The 21,961-nt window shown below is 41.4% G+C and overlaps 1 protein-coding gene across 4 annotated transcripts in view; it reads right to left on the bottom strand.

The window, feature by feature from the left end:
* Positions 1-21,961, bottom strand: part of UTRN (utrophin) — a 408,075-nt gene that overhangs the window by 379,295 nt on the left and 6,819 nt on the right. For 2 of the 4 annotated variants that reach the window (XM_049653026.1, XM_049653028.1), the window contains exon 1: positions 8,411-21,960. The exons of 1 other annotated variant lie outside the window; for it this stretch is intronic. In XM_049653026.1, the coding sequence (XP_049508983.1) occupies positions 8,411-8,498 (88 nt within the window). In that variant the 5' untranslated portion in view covers positions 8,499-21,960. Of the gene's footprint in view, positions 1-8,410; position 21,961 lie in introns of those variants that run through there. One more of the 4 variants, XM_049653029.1, reaches the window with a different exon arrangement.

The raw sequence follows: 21,961 nt of genomic DNA, 5'->3' as shown, positions 1-21,961 counted from the left end.
AAGAAGGATCCAATGGAACTTGAGAACTATTTTCGCAGCCTACTTGCAAAATATCCATAACCTCCCAGCTTAGAATCCATCACTATGAAGTCAAACATGATTTTTTAAAATGTTTATTTATTTATCTTGAGACAGAGAATGCACACTCAAGCAAGCGGGGGAGGGGCAGACAGAAAGGGAGAAAGAATCCCAAGCAGACTCCATGCTGTCAACACAGAACCCAATGTGGGGCTTGAACCCACGAAACGCAAGATCATGTCCTGAGCCGAAAATTCAAGAGTCGGAAGTCCAACAGACTGAGCCACCCAGTCACCCCAACTTTGCATATGAGCAAAGACAGAATGGAATAATTGTCTTAAAGAATTTGTATCAGCAGACATAAAATATAATAAGTATTTTCTTTTCATGATGTCTTTCTCTTCTATTTCCAAATGTCCCATAAGTAACTGCCACACACACACACACACACACACACACACACACACACGCATGCACACGCACGCACACACACTATGCTTTTCCTTTTCCTGCTGTAACACTACTTATTCAGAGTTACCCATTAAATTTTTATTAACAACTAACAGTTCTCAGAGTATTGCCAGATACCAGATTGCATGAGTAGGTTGGAGTTATCTAAAGAGAAAGTGAATCTGTTGGGAAAATAAATTTCTTCTGTCAAACACAATCCAGGAGCTACTAACACCAGAAAAGGAGTAGGCTAAATCAGAAGCTAAAGGCACAGGATCCAAGAGTAGAACAAGAAAACAGGTCGGGTCAAAGCCAGGAGACTTGCTCTGGCGGCAGGTTTTAGCTAGGGGCTGGCTGGGCCAGGAGAAAAGGGTCAGTGCTGCTGTGACAGGAGGAGCTGAATCTCAGAGGACCAAGAGGATTGCTATTTGATAAGGTATCTCCATTGATGATATGCATGTGACCTGGAAGAATTTGTGCGAGATGCCTATCTCACAACCTCTGTGCATTCCAGCCTCTGGCAGTATCTGGATCAGTGGCATTAAACTGAAATCTATCAGGTTTCCAGACCATTATGACGGTTCTCCTCTATTTGGAGAAATAGTCCTCTCTGCAGACTAAATAAAGCTTTTTATATAAGGCACCAAAAGGCAAATAGGTCGTACAGCACAGAACCATATGGGAACCTGTGTGCCCTTTTCCTTTGCTTGTCTTGCTTGCTTGCAAACAATAAAAACCTTTCTGAATAAATGAAAGTGAACTTTGAAACCAGCAAAACATTTCGGGCACCGTGCCACAAAGATATTCTCCAAGCAACTGCAGGCCATTTGCTGTCATGTACAGCTCTGTTTTCTTGCCATGTACTGGGTCTGCGGTTAGAGTCCAGCATAGAATTACAGCCTTGATGCTTTGACGTGAAAAATTACTAACAGATCTAGATCGAAGGATGAGGACGAACTGGTCGATTTTCAGTACAATGATGCACATGGGGCCTAATTTAAACTAATATCTTATCTTTATCTAACATCTAAGCGGTATTCATTTTTTCCCAGATTAACTTGAAAGGCTCTACTAACAAATACAGCCACCATTTACTATAATCCTTCCTGCAATTTGCCAAAGAATGTGCAAGAGAGTTTGCATATGTACACCTTTAAAGACTCACAACAGTCCCTTTATTACCATTTTGCAAGCAAGGAAACTGAGATCCGATGCAGGGTGACTAGGACTCAACTGTGAGTCTAGCTACACAGTGTGTCCCCATTAAGTGTATCATGCTCCACAACTTACATGGAAAAAGGGCATTCTGTGAATACCTCTGGGCCCTACCATCCCTATGAGAGTAATTCATGGGTATAGAAAAATGTAATAAAATAGTGAGGGCACCTAAATAATCACCAGCCTCAGCAGAGTCCGGAATGATGACAGCGGCCACACCAGTCAAAAGATAAAGAGAAAATACAGAATCCAAATCCAAAGACTCGAAACTCTATCCCAGAAATCCAGAAATCACTTGTGTCTTTTAAGTTGGAAGTTAACCGTCTTTTTTTTTTTTTTTAATTTTTTTTTTTTTTCAACGTTTATTTTATTTTTTGGGACAGAGAGAGACAGAGCATGAACGGGGGAGGGACAGAGAGAGAGGGAGACACAGAATCGGAAACAGGCTCCAGGCTCCGAGCCATCAGCCCAGAGCCCGACGCGGGGCTCGAACTCACGGACCGTGAGATCGTGACCTGGCTGAAGTCGGACGCTCAACCGACTGCGCCACCCAGGCGCCCCAAGTTAACCGTCTTTAAATGCAAAAGAAATTCACATAAGTCACTTAAAATCTGCAATTTTGTAGGAATTTCCCTCCGAATCAGGAAGAGTTTGAAGTCAGAGATCCAGACAACAGAAAAAGGGGGAGGGCCCAATGTATGAAAAGGCAATTTATTGAAGAATTTTTCCAAAGGGCCATTAAACATATGCAGAAGTTCAATTTCACAAAAGAAAAGAAAAGGAAAGAAAAGTCCAAACATTTATATACTACTTTTTATTTCTCTACACTTCGTGGATAGCAACTTCACAGAAAACACTTACCTGCCCCCCAGCAATTACACAAATGAACTAAGATCTATGTACACAGGTCATTATTTCCAATAAATTTTTTAAATGGGATACTACCATCACAGTATGGTTCTGACTTTGGTTCAAAAAGAAAAGTCATGCTTGTGAAAACCTGGATACAAAGCTGCCCATTTGTGTATTCACAGAAAAAGGTATGGCCAAACAAAACTATTAACAATGGTTAACAGACATAAACAGAGGGGAGAGGGAATAATTTTCTACTCTGTATAATGTTTATTCAGCACTGGATTTTTTTAAGAAGGAAGCTGATTACTTAAGGTATTTTTTAAAAGATACTTAAATATATTATTAAAAATGAGGTATGGAACCAAAAATTTCTTACAAGAAAATATCTCTCTAACTTACCAGCCACCCTCACAGGGAACCACACTTATTTTTGCCCAGTTCACAACCCAAGATTCAATTCTCTGGTTTAGACAGAAAGTTTGACCTGTGTTCCCTTAGTCCTAGAATAAAATTTCACTTTGACACAATGGTAGAACTAGGCTATGACTCATCTTCCTCTGTAGAACAATGAAAGTTCTAGTTCAGTGGGAAAAAAACTACTTGAGTTGCCTGCTCACCGAACTGTTCAAATCAAGGTCAAAATATTGGGGCAGGATCAAGCGAGTCGCTGTGCCCAGATCCTATCGAACGCTCCTACCATTCCTCACTCCCAGCAGTCCTTTCAATGGTCCTCCAATCAAATCCTGACTTTGCAAATGGTTAGAAGAGGAAGCACCTGGTGCCCTCTAAGGAAGGGTCAAAGAACCCAACTGTAACACGAAATGGATCCAGGACCCATGTCATGAGCATACCTTTCAAGTAATGCCAAGGGAAAACACAACTAAAAGGATAACAGAGTGTACAGGTTGAACTTAAATATATATATACACGTAAGGATATATATAATTTTTTAATATTTATTTTTGAGAGAGAGAGAGCATGCACACAAGTGGGGGAGAGGCAGAGAGAGAGGAAGAGAGAATCCCAAACAGACTCCATGCTCGATGCAGGGTCCAATCTCATAACCATGAGATCATGACCTGAGCAGAAACCGAGTCGGACATTCAACCGACTAAGCCACTCAGGCACCCCTTAAATATATTTTAAGTACCATAATGAACATAACATTTGATTTCCTATTCCTAGACTCTAGGTAGCAGGCAAAGCTACCGTTATCAGATTTTTATAAGGTTTACAGAACATACTCTTTATTTACCTTGAATGTTACCATAGTTTACAAGTGCTTTGAAACAGCCCCTGGGAAATCCCACTGGTTGGGAGACCCACCTCAGAAGTTCAGTGACTTTTACAGTCAATCATAAGTAAGAGCCAAGTCTACCCCTCAAACAACTGTTCAGTACCATGTTAACTCACACATCTCATTTTCTCCCCAAATTCTTTTGTTTCAAACAAGTCGTTCTGTCTACCCTTCTTCTCCAAATTTAACAATTTTCTCACTCACCTCTGCAAATTATATTCCACCTGGCCCTCCTAACCACCAGTGAATTTTCTTTATACATGTTAAGATCAGCTAAAAATTCACAAGCCCTGAGAAATCTTCCCAGACAAACCTCACTGCACTCTGGCGACTCTGAAGTCTGTGCCTTTATTCTGATACAGTCAACTGGTAGGTCAGGAAGTCCATGATATCTGGCAAAGATAAACACACTCCTTCCTTTCAAACCAACCCTCACACAGTTCCTTTCAGAGAACCTCCTGGTAGTGTCCCCAACCAGCCCCACCTCCGCATTCACATACACCTACACCCCAGCCCCTGATAAAATTCTTATTCCAAAGTTCTCAACCTGCCTTGCTTCATGAAGACACTGCCAGCTGGCAGGCTTGTCTCTTCCGAGAGGGCTGCTCAATGTATCTGTTCCCCTAGGATCTCTTCCAGGAGCTTCTTCCAGATGACAGCTGGTATTCAGGGGAGACACAGTCTAATATAACATACTCTCCTACATCAGCACTGACCGGAAACGAAGAGATCCAACCCTCTTCCAGCCTTCCTGTTGCTCAGAGGAATTGATTCATTCATTCCACAAGCAGATATTGAGCCTTCCCTGAACGCCAGGCACACAGTTAGGTGCTGGGTACAATGGTGACAAGGTCCTCGTCCTCTTCACAGAGCTTTTGGTCTAGCTGGGAACAAGTAACAGTCCCCTGTGCCTCTCCACCTTGAATCTACAGCAGCATCACTCAGAGACTTTTTGAAAAGCTACAAAGTCAAGGCGTCAGTCTGCTTAAATCAGAATCTCTGGTGGTGGGGCTTCAACACTTTGACGACTCTACCGTGGAGCCAGGGTTAAGGATATCTTCACCAACCCATCTAGAAAGGAAACAGCTGACATAGAGTCCTGTCAGCCAACAAGCAAGCAGGAAGGATGGCCAGAAAAGCTGCCTCCCAGCAGTGGCTTCCTGAGCAGGGCAATTTCTAGACATAAATCATCTGTGCATTAATGGATGCCTACAAATCCTAGAATGGCACCAAAATTTTTTTATTTCACATTTTCAAGACTTTTTTTAAGTTTATTTATTTATTGGGGGGGGGGGGGAGAGAAAGAGAGAGAGAGCAAGTGAGCGTGAATGGGGGAGGGGCAGAGAAGGAGAGAGAGAAAATCCCAAGCAGGCTCCACACTCAGCACAGAGCTGGCCCGACTCGGGGCTCAATCTCCCAACCATGAGATCACGACCTGAGCTGAGATCAAAAGCCAGACACTTAACCAACTTAGCCACCCAGGTGCCCCATTTTCAAGACTTTTTTAACTTTGGTCTCCCTCAATTAGGTTATTCTTAACTTGTCATCATTTGTACACAGGCATCAAGATTAAGAAAAGGAATTATTTCACAAAAGTATAGGGTTAATATATTTTTTTAAGTTTATTTATGGGGGGGGGGAGCAGAGAGAGAGGGAGAGAGAGAGAATCCCAAGCAGGCTCTGTGCTGCCAGTGCTTAGCCCGATGTGGGGTTTGAACCCACGAACCATGAGATCACGACCTGGTCCGGAACCAAGAGTTGGTCACTCAACCAACTGAGCCACCCAGGCACTCCTAGGGTTAATATTTTAATGGTTTTTAAAAAAAAAATTTTTTTTAATGTTTTTATTTATTTTTGAGACAGAGAGAGGCAGAGCATGAGCAGGGGAGGGGCAGAGAGAGAGGGAGACACAGAATCCAAAGCAGGCTCCAGGCTCCGAGCTGTCAGCACAGAGCCCGACGCGGGGCTCGAACTCACGGACCGTGAGATCATGACCTGAGCTGAAGTCGGACGCTTAACCGACTGAGCCACCCAGGCGCCCCCTAGGGTTAATATTTTAAAATAAAAAGATTCGATATCAAAGAAAGATAGATGACAGATAAGTAGATAGATGATAGATAGATAGATAGATAGATAGATAGATAGATGATACAGATTCAGATTTCAACTTACTCAGTTTCTCCCTGTTGTGGCTCAGTGGTGGCAGGGAGGCAAATACATTGAAGCTCTCCACAGAGCAAAGGGCGGCAATTTCAAAACTAACACTGAATGGTTAACTTTGAGCAAATATGTATCTAAAATTCACTCCATTTTATACCTTGTTTTCCATTATTCCCTTTAGATTCGGCAACGGTCACTGGCATATCAACTCCATACTGTCAAAAGTTTAATGCAAAACGCTTATGGTTTCATTTACTCCACCTGACTCAAGGTCCATAAACAAAAGATTCATCCCAAAGTTTAATTATGGAGACTGTTCTGAAAGCCAGAAAAGGCCATGTGTTGCAATGAAATATAACATCCATTAAAAAATTTATTTTTTTATTTCTAACAAGATCACTAGAGATCTACCCAGCAGATGTAAGGAAATACTCAGTTCACCAAAAGCCAATGAGAAGAGAGTCTAGGCCTTCGTGGAATTCAAAATCATATGTACATTGGTTTTCTATTTGTATTAAAAGAACATGCCCTGAAATATTTTTTTAAATGATTTCTATTTTCCTAAAGCCTTTGGACTGGTCAGAGGGCAGGGGAGAATGCTATGTAAATGGGCCAGAATTCATATTTAAAGTTGCAGTCTACTCATTTTAAAGTGTCCTTACTATTTAAAGACATGTTTGTATTTCTCTTGTGTCTTTTTTTTTTTTTAACGTTTTTTTTATTTATTTTTGAGACAGAGAGAGACAGAGCATGAATGGGGGAGGGTCAAAGAGAGGGAGACACAGAATCCGAAACAGGCTCTGGGCTCTGAGCTGTCAGCACAGGGGCCCGATGCGGGGCTTGAACTCACGGACCGCGAGATCGTGACCTGAGCCGAAGTCGGCGCTCAACCGACTGAGCCACCCAGGCACCCCCTCTCTTGTGTCTTTTGATTTCACCACCATACTTACTTGAGACCCTTTGTAGCAAGACAGTAACATGCACACAAGCAGATCACAGAGACTATTAATGCCAGAGAAAGAGGAATAAATCAAAGTCCAAAAGATCTTTGAAAGGCCACAATGCTGCAATGCTTTCCTATACGTGGTATTTTAATTCTGGTCCCTGAACAGTATTTTAATTTTCTGTTGAGAGCATATGTTTATTTAAATAAGAGAGAAAGGCAATAGCCAAAGAAATGAATTATAGCCCACGGATCTCCTATTACACTTGGCCAAGAAACCAAATTGACAAAGAAAATATGGGCTGCACCAATCATTTTAGTTTAGATGTGCTCCACAGAGAACATGCCTACAACCATTTACCACCTCATTCATATGGAGTTAGGATAAAAAAAAAAAAAAAAGAGGTAAGGAGTAACTCCAAAGGAAAGAAACACATATAGTAAAAATTCTAACCAACCTAAAAGTTTTCTTTCCCACAGCGACAACACTCAAGCATGATACATGAGGTCAAACGACAACCGTCCCTTGGGTTGTGTTTTTTTGTTGTTGTTGTCTTTGTTTACTCAGAAAGCTCACGTGACCAGCACATAAATATATACATTGAACAAGACACAAACATCTGGCCTGATCAGGAGAACTAGATCACCCTGGAAGTAAACCCCAGTGAGAAACGTGCATGATCACATCCATAGTGAAGTTATACATCTGCATTTCTTCGAGACACTGTACTGAAACAAAAACCCCTTCATTTACGGTCCCCACAAAGTACACATGTCCTATTCATGCCCTTATCAGTTCTGAACTATATGTTTTAAAAAGTAAAGTACTGGAACACCTGGGTGGCTCAGTCAGTTAAGCCTCTGACTCCTGATTTCAGCTCAGGTCACGATCCCACAGTTCATGGGTTCAAGGCCCGCATCAGGCTCTACTTGGGATTCTCTCTCTCTGCCTCTCCCCCATTCACACACTCATGCTTGCCCTCTCTCTCTCTCTCAAAATAAATAAACTTTAAAAAAAGCTAAAGTATCTTTTTACCCAGTACAGTAAATCAAAACACCATGGGATGAGCTCTGTCACTATTCAACAGTACAGAGGAAACTTTCTATGACAGTAAAGAGTCAACACATAATAAGCTACTTTGAAAACACAAAGAGGCAAACTGATGCACATTTGTCACAACACATTGGGGTATGGACTCAAGGTCCATACCCTTGAGTGCTTTTTCCAAAGAGGCCAATAAATGGCAAATTGTCACATTCTGAAGAGAAGGATGAAGCAGACAGGGTTGGTCTCCACTATTTGGAATCTAGACAGATATGGCATCAGGAAGCACAAACCAGGGTGCTCCCATCACCAGCCAGGCCCCGTCTTCAGCAGCTCTGATACCTAACAAGTGACTAAGAGACCCTTGTCTTCGCTGCCGTCCCCTTTTCAAAACCTCACAGGCTGGGAGTCATGCAAGACTTACCTGCTACCTGCTTGCAGGCCTGGTGAGCTTCTGGCAAGTCAAGTCTGCACTTTTTCCACCGAAACGTGGTGGCCACCGGGCCGCTCATCACCTACAGTTGCTTAAATGACGAGGAAAAAGATGCAGAGGAAGTGGACAACAAAAGCAGCCTGCGAACTGCACACTGGGATGTCCTGTTTTGGGGTGGCTTTTATTTTTCCCATGAGAGGATCTGACTAAACCTAACCCAGCCTCCTCTAAATACCAGACAGGAAGTTACATTTAGCAGTAAGTGAAAACTCCTTAGGTCGTTTTTTATTATTGTTTTTGTTGTTGTGTTTTGCTTTTTGGGGTTTTTTTAATTGTCACAACTTGGAGTCTTTGGATGGTTCTAACGTACTACAAAAAGATTATAACTTTGCTTCCTGTTTTGACAGTGTTGGCTGGTAAGGGACATCTCCACCCACCTCCCTACCCACTATGTATATAAATAGAGGTATTTGCCCTGGTGTACAACTGGGCTGAAGAGTTTGGTTACATATTAACCATACTTCAAAGAATAAATGGGACTTGTTATTTTACTTTAATAGACATATATACCTTGGAGAAATGAAATTCAAAAGGATATCTTCTTAATTCCTTACACATTACTATGACAGAAAAAAAAAAAAAAAAGAAGCTTACCCACACAGAATTATAAAATAAGAAGTAAAACTTTCGACTCATACTTTCCGGCCTATTCTATCTTGTGTATGTGCTCTCTTGCCGTGCACATGTTATCCACACACATACGACAAGCAAGGAAAAGCATTACCCATGGTACCTCACTCTGTTTTTTTTTCCTATTCTTTTTGTCTCTCCTGCTTTGCAACAGAAACTTTATACTTAAAAGCAAGATTTTCATATCTCATAGAATATGTACCCTTATCAGGATACACACGGATTTAAATTAAAAGCCATCTCTTTTCCTGCTACTGACTGAAATATGATAAAGAGAAACTTGGCAGGACTTGCCCAATCTCTGTGTGTTTCCTAGATTACAGGCATGACTCTGGCAAAATACTCTCTAACACAATCTTCAAATCTGTAAAATGGGAGTAGTGGCCCCACCGATTTCCTCAAATTGTTGTGAGGAGACAGCAAAAAGCACAGTGGTACAGATTATGTCACACAGTCAAGCCCAATTCTTTTCTGTAAGAGGTTTATTGACATGTAATTCACACAGTATGTAATGAACCCATTTAAAGTGTAGAATTCAAGGATTATTAGTATATTCACAGAATTATGCATCCATAACCACAATCAATTTCAGGACACTTTCATCACCCCAAAAAGCACTCTCTCTCCGTTTTCTGCCCTACCCACCAGCCTTAGGCAACCATGAATACCTACTTTCAGGTCTCTACAGGTTTGCCCTTCCCAGGCATTTCATATGAAGAAAACCTTGGAACATGTGGTCCTTTGTGACAAGCTTCTTTGACTTCGTATAATGTTTTCAAACTCAGTACTTCACTTCTGAATAATGACTGAATAATATTCCATTGCATAAATACCCCACATTCTATTTATTCACTCATCAGCTGATGGACATCTGAGTTATTTTAATCTTTGGCTGATATGAACAATATTGCTATGATGATTCAGGAACAAGTTTTCACGCTGACATACGTTTTCACCTCTCTATATGACTGCTGGGTTATATAGTAACTCTGTGGCTAACCTTTGGAAGAGTGCCGGACAGTTTTCCAAAGTGGCTGCACCATTTACGTTCCCATTACCAGGGTATGAAGTTTCCAATTTATCCACATGTCCACCAACATGTATTATCATCTGTCTTTTTAATTACAGCTGTCCTAGTGCATATGAACATATCTCCCTGTGATTTAATATGCATTTCCCAGGTGGTCAGCAAAGCCTAACTTTATCAGTAGCCCAAAAATGTCTCCGTTCTTGTAGACAGGGCTCAGTACTCAAAATACAGAACAACCAGTAAGGCATGGGGACCACTTAGTCAAAATGGATAGTGGCTACAGAGACGAAACAAGATCTTAAAGGTGTCTAGCTGGATCAGTGGCTATTTTCCAAAAGGTACGAAAACATTCCAAAAAAATTTAACTGGTAGAGCTATACAGGTTCATGCCAGCTAAATAACTACTACTTTCGAATTAGATCTCCAATAAGAGGCTACTAAAGTGGTTGGCTCTTCTTTCTCTACTAAAGGGCTGCAGAAGAAAACTTAAAAGGAGATGAAATTCTCAATGTAAATATGATATTTCCATCATTTACAAATCATTTCTCTCCTTCTGTCTTTCTGTATGTGTCTTCTTCTTGAATACAAAGAGATTCAACTAAAGCAGCCTTTTGAATAGCCATAATTATTTACAGGAAGAGATTTTAGACCAGATGTGATTTAAGATTGAGACTGCCCCAAATTCTGAAGGTAGCCAAGAGGGAGAAGTCAAGAAATACACACTAGCAATATTTCCCCCTCCCCTCCTAAAAATGTGATATTGGCTGAAAAGATATGTGCGCCCCCACGTTTATCACATTATTTACAATAGCCAAATATGGATGCAATCTAAGGGGCTCTTGATAAATGAAGGGATAAAGAAGTAATATACGTGTGTGTGTGTGTGTGTGTGTATAAAATATTTGTCATAAAAAAGAATGAAATCTTGCCATTCACAACAATAGAGACGTACCTAGAGGGCATTATGCTAAATGAAATAAATCAGACAGAGAAAGATAAATCCCATATGATTTCATTTATATGTGGAGTCTAAAACACACAACAAACTGGAACAGATTCATAAATACAGAGAACAAACTTGTGATTGCCAGATGGTAGGGGGTGGGGTGATGGGCAAAATAGGTGAAGGGGATTAAGAGGTACAAATTCTGGTTTATATAAAATAAACAAGTCACAGGAATGAAAAGTGCAGCACAGGGAATATGTAATAGTGTAATAACTTTGTATGGTTGCTGATGGTAACTACTTACCATAGTGAGTACCGTGCAAAGTACACAATTGTGGAATCACTATGTTGTACACCTGAAACTAATGTAATACTGTGTGTCAACTAAACTTCGAGTAAAAAAGAAATGTGATATGGGGAGGGCAGTAATTATTCTAATTCAAAGGGATTATCTAATCTAATGCTATCTAACTCAGAGAAATTATAGTTTTCTTCAGACTATGGTATTTGAACAAATTCATATTACAACGATGTTAATTATCTCTTTACTAAAACATCCTATTTTAGGATTTTCATCTTCTTAATCCCTAAAAGAAAGAAAAAGAAACAGAATAAAACCTACATAAAACATGACAAAGAAAATACAAAAATGCCATAAGCTTTAAAAAATAACAACTTTTTTCTTTATTTTCCAATATAAGGCCTCAAGCCTGGCAACATGTATTAATAATATGATTCATCCCTCTTCCAAGAAATTTTCCATGTCCCAAGGCTGCACTATGTAATCCATTGTTTTAGTTATTTCTTGGCATACAGCTAACTATGAAACTGACCTCTGAACTTTCCTATGTCAAATAGAACTTTCCATTGTGGGAAATTTCTAAAACATTCATATTAAGCTAAGTGGAAATGTCATCAAAGCTCAGGAGCAAATATGGTGTATATCAACCAATACAATTTCTAAAGTATATTCTATGCAAGGAAAAGCAAACCATTGATCAAACACAAGTGAAAAGCCTTTATCAGAGTTTCAGTAAATACTTGATGGTGAGGAAAATCAGAAGCAGCAATCAGCTTATCAAAGTTATCTGAAAGTTCTTCTAAAAAGATCTAATGGGAGGGCACTTTTTAAAACTGTTCTGTAATGTCAGAACCCACTCCATCCACAGACCCCTTCTGCTAGATTACACGGTGACCTCATTTCTAGTTCTTGTGAAATCAATAGACCATTTATGCCGCAAGTATCTGTCTAGGGTATGCACTTTCTTATTCAATCTGGTGTTGACAGCAGTAATCAAATTTTGTACATACCACTAGGTCTATTATAGCTCAGCAGCAACTGGCTGCCAGCCTAGGTCTACTCTCACCAAAAGGGAAAGAAAGGATTGGACTGGAGAGAGAAACACAGAACGTATGAGCTGAAACCACGGGGGCTGGTGTCGAAGCCAGAGAGTGAAGCACAGGCAGTGGAGGCTCACCCAGCCACTTCAAAACGGTCAGGCCCAGGTGAGCCCACCCTGGCTGTCAAAGGCACACGTTTTTTTTTCACCCTTTCTGTTATCTGCAAACCCTCTTGGCTTTGAACATCTCATTATAATGGTCGGTCCTAACCATTATAGGTTCGGTAACTAATGAACCTACATCTAACCCTGCAGAGCTGCAGACAAAAGCTAGAAACAAACCACACCCTCCACCCAATACCAGGAAGGCCAAATGCAAGGGAACACTGGAGTTACGGCACTTCCGGGGAACTCTCTAGACACTACTGGCTTCATTTCGTAACTCTTCTACATGTACTTAGGCCAGAATCAAACATTTTTCTCAGATCAAAGAAATGCTAGGTTAAGGCTGCCTGGGTGTCTCAATCGGTTAAGTGTCCGACTCTTGGTTTAGGCTCAGGTCAAGATCTCATGGTTTCGTGGGTTCGAGCCCCACGTCGGTCTCTGCACTAATGGTGCAAAGCCTGCTTGGGATTCTCTTCCTCCTCTCTCTCTCTGCCCCTCCCCTGCGCGTTGGCTCTCTCTCTCTCTCTCCCCCCCTCTCTCTCCCTCTCTCAAAATAAATAAATAACCATTTTTTAATGCTAAGTTAATCTTCTTAGGCTAAAAACAAGGTCAGTTTTAAAAATAATTGGGGAGGGAAGAGACCTGACTTTGAAATTTTACTGGACTTGCTGTCTTGGACTTTAAATCTGCAAGAAAACCACACTCTAGCTAATAGATATTTTCTACTTAACAGCAGCATGGATGGTGCCATTTCCTGGTATGACAAGTAACTTTTTTTCATATTTTAAAATTTGAAATAAATTTAGATTTACCAAAAAAGGTATAAAAAGAGTCACACAGAGTTCTCTTACTCCCCTCACTTAGCTTCCCCAAACGTTGTCACCATATTACATAACCAGACTATCACTGTCAAAACCAGATAATTAGCATGGATGCAATACTACACTTTATAACTACCCTACAGAACATATCCAAATGTCCCCACTTGTCCTCTTTTTCTGATTCATGGTTCAATCCAAGATCCTGCACGCAAGCAACACTTCAAAAATCCAGGATGTGTCCTTTTCAATAAATCATGCACTATCTAATGAACATTTCTGATCCCTCCAAAGTTCTGTTTCTTTTCATGCTAATGAGGAGGTGTCATCATTAACCACAGAGTCTTCCAGGCTAGGAATGTTCTTTTCCTCCACAATTCTCCTCATATTTCAGCTGTCAGTCTTATCAACCTTACCGTATAAACACAAGTCAAAATGACCTTCACAATCCCTTGTCCAAAAACCTTGAACCAGATGTTTTGCCGAATCAGAACTTTTCCCATTTGAGCAAAGTTAATAGAGCACATAGGACATATATTACATTAAAACAAAATAAAACAACAACAAAAACAAACAAACAAACAAAAAGCCAGCAAGATTCAGGGCAATTTCCCCTTAATCAAACACATTAATAGTTCTGCAACAAATGTGTGTGTATCTTGAATGGTAGGTGGGATAGGTAAAGCTTTTAAAAGCATCTTATTAGCAGTTCAAGTGAGATTTCACCACCAAATGAGTTCAAGATCAAGCTCAGATTTACTGTCAAATGAATTACAAAGAAGGTACCTTTGAGTTTTCAGAGTTCTTTTGAACTACTACAACTGCAGAGGAGGGGCTGTGGAACTACCTATGAAATCCAGTGGCTTCATTCGTCTCCCACCCACCTCAACTACATCCTCCTTCACTCACCTGGTAGAGCCACCTGTTATGTCACCTCTGCCTCTAGGCTCTCTTCACTCCAATTCACATTCCCACAAATTCCCCGCAGTGACCTTTCTCAAATACCTACAACTCCCTAACCTCATAATCCTTAAAGATTTCCCATGCCAAAAACAGGGGGAGTTTGAAGTCTACTCATCTTCATGAGGTTAACAAAGGTCTCCACCATCAGAGCCAACTCCCAACCGTGCTGATCATCTACACAGCATTACAAAAAAGGTATAGTCTCTGTCCCTTAAGATTCTCACAATCTCACTCAAGCCCTTTCATATTTTCATCAGAGTAATTATTGTTTAGAATACAACGTCTCCGATAATCAAAGAGCATATCTGGATATTTTAACTCATTTTTTCTCTAGCTAGGAAATTCTACCTTAGCTCTTGATCACATTAAATATTACTAACAAAATCCCACATCTTGACATGAAAAGGATTTTTCACATGATTTTAAATAATACATCTAAAAATACGACACTACTGTTGGTATGGTTAAAACAATTACAAAGAGAAAGAGCCAGAAAAACTTTTCTAAAAACAAGCAAAACCAAAAAAGTAACATCAAGGATGGTATTTAATGGGCTGATTTCTCATGAGATTGTTTTTCCAAAGCAGAAAGATATAAATAAAATCTGAAATCATGCCTTTGTTTCCATATTAGAATATTAATGGAATAGAATGACATTATAATCAACGAAATTACATTAGAGTGAGTTAAACCAAAATCCCCACCATCAAAGACTTTAGAATTTATCCCCAATCACGCAGAGGCTGATCTCAGATGCAGACTTTAAGATGATGCCAGGAAAGGACGAAAGAAATCCTATTTTAAGTATTATTAGTTTCATTGTCTAGTGTGCAAACAGTCAAAGATACCTACTTGGAATGATGAATTAAAAGAAAAATTCCTAGAAGTTGTATTTCAGAATTAAATGACAAACTTTCTTACAATTATCTCAGGAATGCTGCATAGAAGTAGTGAGATTAAGAGGTAAAGAACAAGTACCACCAAATCCCTTAAAATGAGTGTTGTAGGGACAGGGGGTAGGTGCACACATCCACTCCCTACACCCAGACAGAGGAGGGATTCCCTCCAGGATGGCACTCCTCTCACAATAGTGTGTGTGTGTGTGTGTGTGTGTGTGTGTGTATGTGTGTGTGTATACACGTGTAGCAAGGTTTCTCACCAGGTGTGTTACTCCCAACCAAAATGGCGACTGCCTGGAATCAACTGAGGTGAGGCCTCCAGTAGCCGGCAGCAATCTGTGTTAGAACAGGCCAACACTCCATGGCTGCCAAGTGATGCCAAGGCTTCGTAGAAGCCAGGCTCCAGGCTGCCAGGACAGCGGAAGGAACCCTGGAGTACTGGCTGCTTAAGGCAGGGATCACTGGGATGGCGACTCCAGCAGCAAACAATCCACTCTAGCAGAAGAAAGGAAGGTCATTGCCAGGGTTCTCCAGGGACCAGGAACAGTTATTTAATAAGAAGAAGGAAACAACACAAATGCTTTGAAAGGAAAGAGGAACTTCAAAATATTTAAAAAAGGAAGAATGGGGGGGGGGGAGGAAGAAAATGGAAGTGACTTTTCCGAATTTTTTGCATGTCCTGTTTTTATACATCGGGTGAAAAAGAAATGCTGCCATTTCTCATTTAGCTTTGTTTTTCCATCCCCTATAGCACAGTGACTGGCATGTGGCAAGGACTTAATAAAAGAACATTTACTGAAAGAAGTGAGACGAGCTGATGTAGAAGACATCAGGGCAGATGTTAACAGTGAGGGCGCCTGGCTGGCTCAGCCAGAAGAGCATGCGACTCTTGAGCTTGAGGTCATGAGTTCAAGCCCCACGTTGGGTGTAGAGATTACTTAAATAAATAAAACTCAAAAAAAAAAAAAAAAAAAACCACACAAGAACAAAGTTAACAGTGAACCAGGACAGTGAGAGGAACCCAGGTCAGCTCTCACATCAGAGAGCACAGTGCATGTGGCAGGCCCACCTGATGCAGAAAGGAGGTGGCAAGGTCTATGGCAGGACAGGGGTGAAATGAAAAACTGCAGCTCTGGAGCACACCCCAAAACTGCAGAAGGGGACTTCCCAGGGGACTAGAGAGTTGTGGCCAGGTGAGAAGGACAGAAATATAAAGTAGAAGCAAGAGAACTGCCAACGTGCTGGGCTGTGGAGCAAAGGTCAGCAAGTGACTTTTCTTGAAGTACACCTGCTGCCATTTGGAGGAAAACCTCTCTAGTGTCTAGATGGTTCTAGAACCATCATGCTTCGTGAGAAGGTGTGATGAAGAGAAGCATGGGGAGTATTCTTTATTGTTAGCGGTAAAAACATTTAGTGGAAAAAGTGGCCTGAGTCACATGCATAGCACACACTAGCCTATGCATCCAGATGTGCGGCTCGTAACACTTTGCCCCTCGGTCACTTGCAGTGATGATCTCAATCCAGTGTCTTCTGTTTGGAGCTCTTATGCAAATCTGAGGATGTTGGCCACTCAGAAGACATGGGTATTAACATGTGTGAGTCATCTGTATATTCTGCCTGCAGCTGACGCCACACAAAGATAGGCCTAATTATGGGCACACCCACCCAAACTCCCATGGGTCATACCTCTCAACTTGTAGATGAGGCGTAATCATCTACTTCTGACAACTTAGGGCAAAGAGTGGGGAGAACGTGAAGGAAGGGTCTAGGTAATAACTAGGCAGAACCAATGCCAAGGAACTGACCCAGAGTATTTTCAATCAGCTCCAGGATTTCTGAGATTATAGTTTCCAAGAGGTAGCCAGATGAGGAACAGTAAAAGCAAGTACTGGTTATCACTCAAAAATGTATGAGCCATGGGACTGAACGACAAGGTCCCAGGGCCCAAGGCCAGTCAGCTAACTGACTGGTTTACTGAGCACCTACTCTGCTCCATGCAGTGCCCTGAGAACCAGTTCCCAGGCAGCACCAAGTGCCAAGGAAGGGAGTGCTGTGGCACCTGCTATCACTGCGGGGATCGGGCTGAAGCGCCGAGACAGGCTGGAGCCTGTAAAAAGGGAAAGGAGAGGGCAGAGGCTGAGCAAACAAGGTGGGAGTGAATGCTACAGAGGGCAAGAAATGCACAAGCAGCCTATTGTTAAAGTACTCTAAGAAGTCACAAAGAACAGGGAGGGAGATAGGAGGGTGAAACTTGGAAACAATTCCAGAAGGTACAAAAGAGAAAATAGTGATTCAGAAATAAGGCAAAAACAAAGTCAGGCCCTCTTATTCCAGGGCAGTCCCTGGTGGTGAACAGGCCATGCCCAACTTTGCAGGCTGGGATCATTTATGTACCATTCCACACAAAGCTCCACTTTCCAAAAAATGATTCCTCTTGGGGAATGTCCATGAGTACATCTGTCTATCTACAAAAGTATAAATAAAGCACATATAACAAACTTGGTGTTAAATTGGAAATGTTCGGGTTGCCTGGGTGGCTCAGTTGGTTGAACTTCTGACTCTTGATCTCAGCTCAGGTTATGATCTCAGGGTTGGTGGGATCAAGCCGCACGTCAGGCTCTGTACTGACAGTGTGGAGCCTGCTTGGGATTCTCTCTCTCCCTCTCTCTCTGCCCCTCCCCTCTCAGCTGCATGCACACGAGCTCTCTCTCAAAATAAATAAACTTTAAAAAAATATGTTAGGCGTGCCTGGGTAGCTCAGTCAGTTAAGCATCCAACTTCAGCTCACGTCATGTTCTCACAGCCCCTGAGTTCGAGCCCTGCATCAGGTTCTGCTGACAGCTCGAGCCTGGAGACTGCTTCGGATTCTGTGTCTCCCGCTCTCTCTCCCCCACCCGTGTTCTGTCTCTCTCTCTCTCTCAAGAATAAACATTAAAAAAAATTTAATATAGTAAATTGGAAATGCTGGACTAAAATATCTTCCTGGAGGTTACCAATTCAGTAGAGTGCAGGAGGCCCCGATGTCCCCACTGGTACACAGGTACACAACCTGCTCAATAAAACTCACCAGCTTTAGGGACCTCTGAACTTCAAAGTTTCTTCACATTTATTTTCATTAATGCCTGCAAAATTCCTACAAGTTCAGCTGTATCAATATCTCAACTCTCCTTTGAAAGATAAAGTAACTGAATTCCAGGACACCAAGTGAAACACCAATCTGCTTTGAACTTTCTTAGCCTCTGAACCAGCTCCCAACCCTTTTCCTTCCATCAATCGCAAACCTTCTAAAGCAGCTCGCTGACATCCAAGGGCAGGGCCTGAACCAACATGGAGCCCTGAGACTTCCAAGTTAGTTTTATGAAAGTAAATGACACTATATAATACCTCTTCTCTTCCTCAGAGTCATAGCCAAAAATCATATGAAACCAAGAGGAAATGGATGTTCCTCAACAGCAGTCAGGTTCCAAGTATCAGGTAGCAGCTGCAGCTGCCGAAAGCCTGTGCTTCCCCACCCTAGTCCCAAACTCTGGCACAAACACTAGCCTCAGAATCTTGCAGCCGCTCACATGTGAGTCTTCCATCAACAGAAGGAAAAAAGGACCCAATACTTCTGCTCTCAAGGGCATTAAAATCACACCCTGAAGGAAGAAGGTTGGAGACTCTTTACAGGAGCTACTAACCTGACCCCCCCACACACACACCAGAAAGAGGGGGGAGGAAAAGGAAATGAAAGCAAGTGACTCTAAGTTCTGGATTTCATATGCAAGAATAGCCAGCAACAGGTGCAGCGTTCCGGTGAAATTAAGACTCTCAAAATGCCATTTGCTTCTGCAGCACAAAGAGCCCAAACACAGAAACCCAACATTAGCAATGATGTCACAAGTGCAAAATCATCATCATTTTCTCACCACTAGCAATTTTGTAAAAAAAAAAATTACCACATAGACCACAAAATATGTCTCTGCTGACACACAACTTCTTTCACATAGTCCTCTCCCCAGTTTACTCCAAATTAATTTAAACACTGGTCATACGAAAACATTTTTTTCGTGCCTAGTGACTAGTACAGTACCTGGTATACATAGTAGGTGGGCAATATATGTTTACCAAACGAAGGAATGAAACCAACAAGCAGGTATACAAAAACTCGTTTTTATAAATCACGATAACCAAAATCTTAGCATACAAGTATGTTTTTCCCATTTCCTCAAAAATAGAACAAAAGGTCGGAATCAGGAGCCCAAAGCAAGAGATATCACTACTGAACAGGTCAGGAGATGCCAACCATCCATCTCCCCGCTGAAGCCTTAGAAGGCCTGTCGGCCAACCCCCCGCATTGACAGACCTACACACGGGGGATTCTCATCGGGAGGAGAGCAATGCTGCCTTTAGATATTCCTCTCTTTCAACATGCCATTTCACAGAGCATTTCCACTTGCTATTACTATAAAATACACAAAATAAATTTTGTTGTGTAATCTTTTCAACAAGATAAAAATAATCCGCGGGTAATAGGTTTCGGAAAATGTGCCAAATGGGATGTGTGTAAGAAAAATAGGAGTGTGGAGGCGCCTGGGTGGCTCAGTTGGTTAAGCGTCGAACTTCGGCTCAGGTCATGATCTTATGGCTCATGAGTTCAAGCCCCAGCTCAGGTTCTGTGCTGACAACTCAGAGACACTGTCTCTCTCAAAAATAAATAAAACATTTAAAACAATTTTTTAAAGAAAAAGAAAACTAGGAGTGTGGATATGATGTAGTAGAGACGAAACCACTTTATGAATTATAAAAAATGATAAAAGGAGTAGAGGAAAACGGCATGAAATTGAGCCCATAGATGGAGATTATCTGTTGCATGGATACTGTGTTAAATAAAAAGAACATTATCAGTGTGAAAACATCACTGATTTATAGGAGATAAAGGGCTTAAATAATGGTATTAATTACAAAAATAAAGTCTCAGAGCACAGACAAGAATAAATCATCAAAATTGTGAGATGTCTGAGAACTGAGAAGTACAAATAAAAATAGAGTGTAATAAATAATTTTATAAAATTACCATAATGAGTCCATTTAATGTACTCTTCATTCAATTTTCTTTAATTTCTCTTTTATTTATAACTTAAGAAATCTGAGAATTCCTCTCATCCCTAAATATTCAACTTAAAGAATGCTTAGATTTTTCAAGTCCCCCTCCAAGCTCCAAAATAACTACTTTCTTTTACCTTTTAAAGGCCTTGAATAAACTTCTTAACTAAGATCCTAAATGCCTCCTTAAGAATTACTTCAAATTCAAGGAATAAACTGGAATAGCAAGTATATTAAGAGTGCTTTGTTTTTTAAGTGACATCTTTTCATTCATTCATTCATTCATTCATTTGCAGGGATCTAGCATCTGTACAGGCCAGGCGCTATACAAGGCATTACAGACACAGTGGTGAACAAGAAAATCGTAGTCCTCTCCTTTGCAGAGATCACAGCCCAGGGGACCTATCAACAACAAAGTAAATAAAGCAATTGGCATTGGGACCAGGTGGTAGGAGATAACAGGATGAAATCTACTTCAGACGGGTAGTCAGGACAGGCATCTTAGAAGAGATGCAATTCAATTCAAAGCCCAATCCCAGAAAGAGCAGAAGGAGCTAACCAAGAGCCAGGGCGCAGGTATTCCTGGCAGAGGAAGGAGCCTGTAAAGAGGCTGTACCCAGAGCTGCAAGCCGGCCAGCGACGGGGCCATGGGCAGTGAGAGAGGAGGTGCATTATAAATATGGAAATGGCATCTCACCCCATGATTCACCCGACATGCCTTTGCCATTACACATACTTTCTCTTGGCCTGAAATCTTTCTCTTCCACACTCTCCTCTGCCACCTCACTAGTTCCTCCTCTGGAAAACATTCCCTGACCCTCCAAGGAAGAGCAAAGACTCCAGGAGTTGATTCATCCTCACCTGTGGCCCCACAGCACCTAGTATGTGACATTATTATACCTCTTACCACACCATGCTGAATCGCTGTGTTCAAGGACCCGTAAGCAGGGATCTTGCCTTATCTGTCTTTGTTTCCCAGTGGTCTATATGGAACTTGGCACCAGCAGATATAAAATTAAGTGAGTGAATGACCAAACCAAAAGAGGAATGGACATAATTTATGCAGGAATGCCACCGACGCGAATTTGTTACCCATACTGGAGGCTGGGAGGAGCACCATGGATGCAGTTCACTAACCCATTTATAGTGTGTGGGGCAAGATGATTTCTATCCCCCCATGACTGTCACACAGCAAACACTTCCAGGCAAACCTTCATGCATCACAGGAAAGCAATGGAATAATCTGCACGGAGTATCATGAGACACTGGCACAAGCATGCTTTAAGTGCCAGGCCCCGCATGAGGCTGTGAGGCTGGCAGTGGCACTCTCCATGAAGATCCACAACGTCAGTGAGCAGAGCAAATCCCATTTCCGAAATGCTGTTAATGACGGACATAATAAGATTCTTTACATATAACTAACTTCTTTCATAATATTAAGAGAAAAAAAAACTTTTTTAATTCCAAGGCCACCCAGAGGATAAAATAATTTAGAATCTGTTGCTCAGGAATTTTCACACTAATTCTTGGCTCACTGAGTCATGCCTGGGTTTCCTATCCACAACCGGTGGACGAAAATTTAAGCAACCGTAACATTCTAAGCGAG

The sequence above is a fragment of the Panthera uncia genome (assembly GCF_023721935.1).
Source record: "Panthera uncia isolate 11264 chromosome B2 unlocalized genomic scaffold, Puncia_PCG_1.0 HiC_scaffold_24, whole genome shotgun sequence".
Lineage (NCBI taxonomy): Eukaryota > Metazoa > Chordata > Mammalia > Carnivora > Felidae > Panthera > Panthera uncia.
The sequence above is the reverse complement of the archived record's forward strand: the minus strand, read 5'-3'. Positions and strand labels throughout refer to the sequence as shown.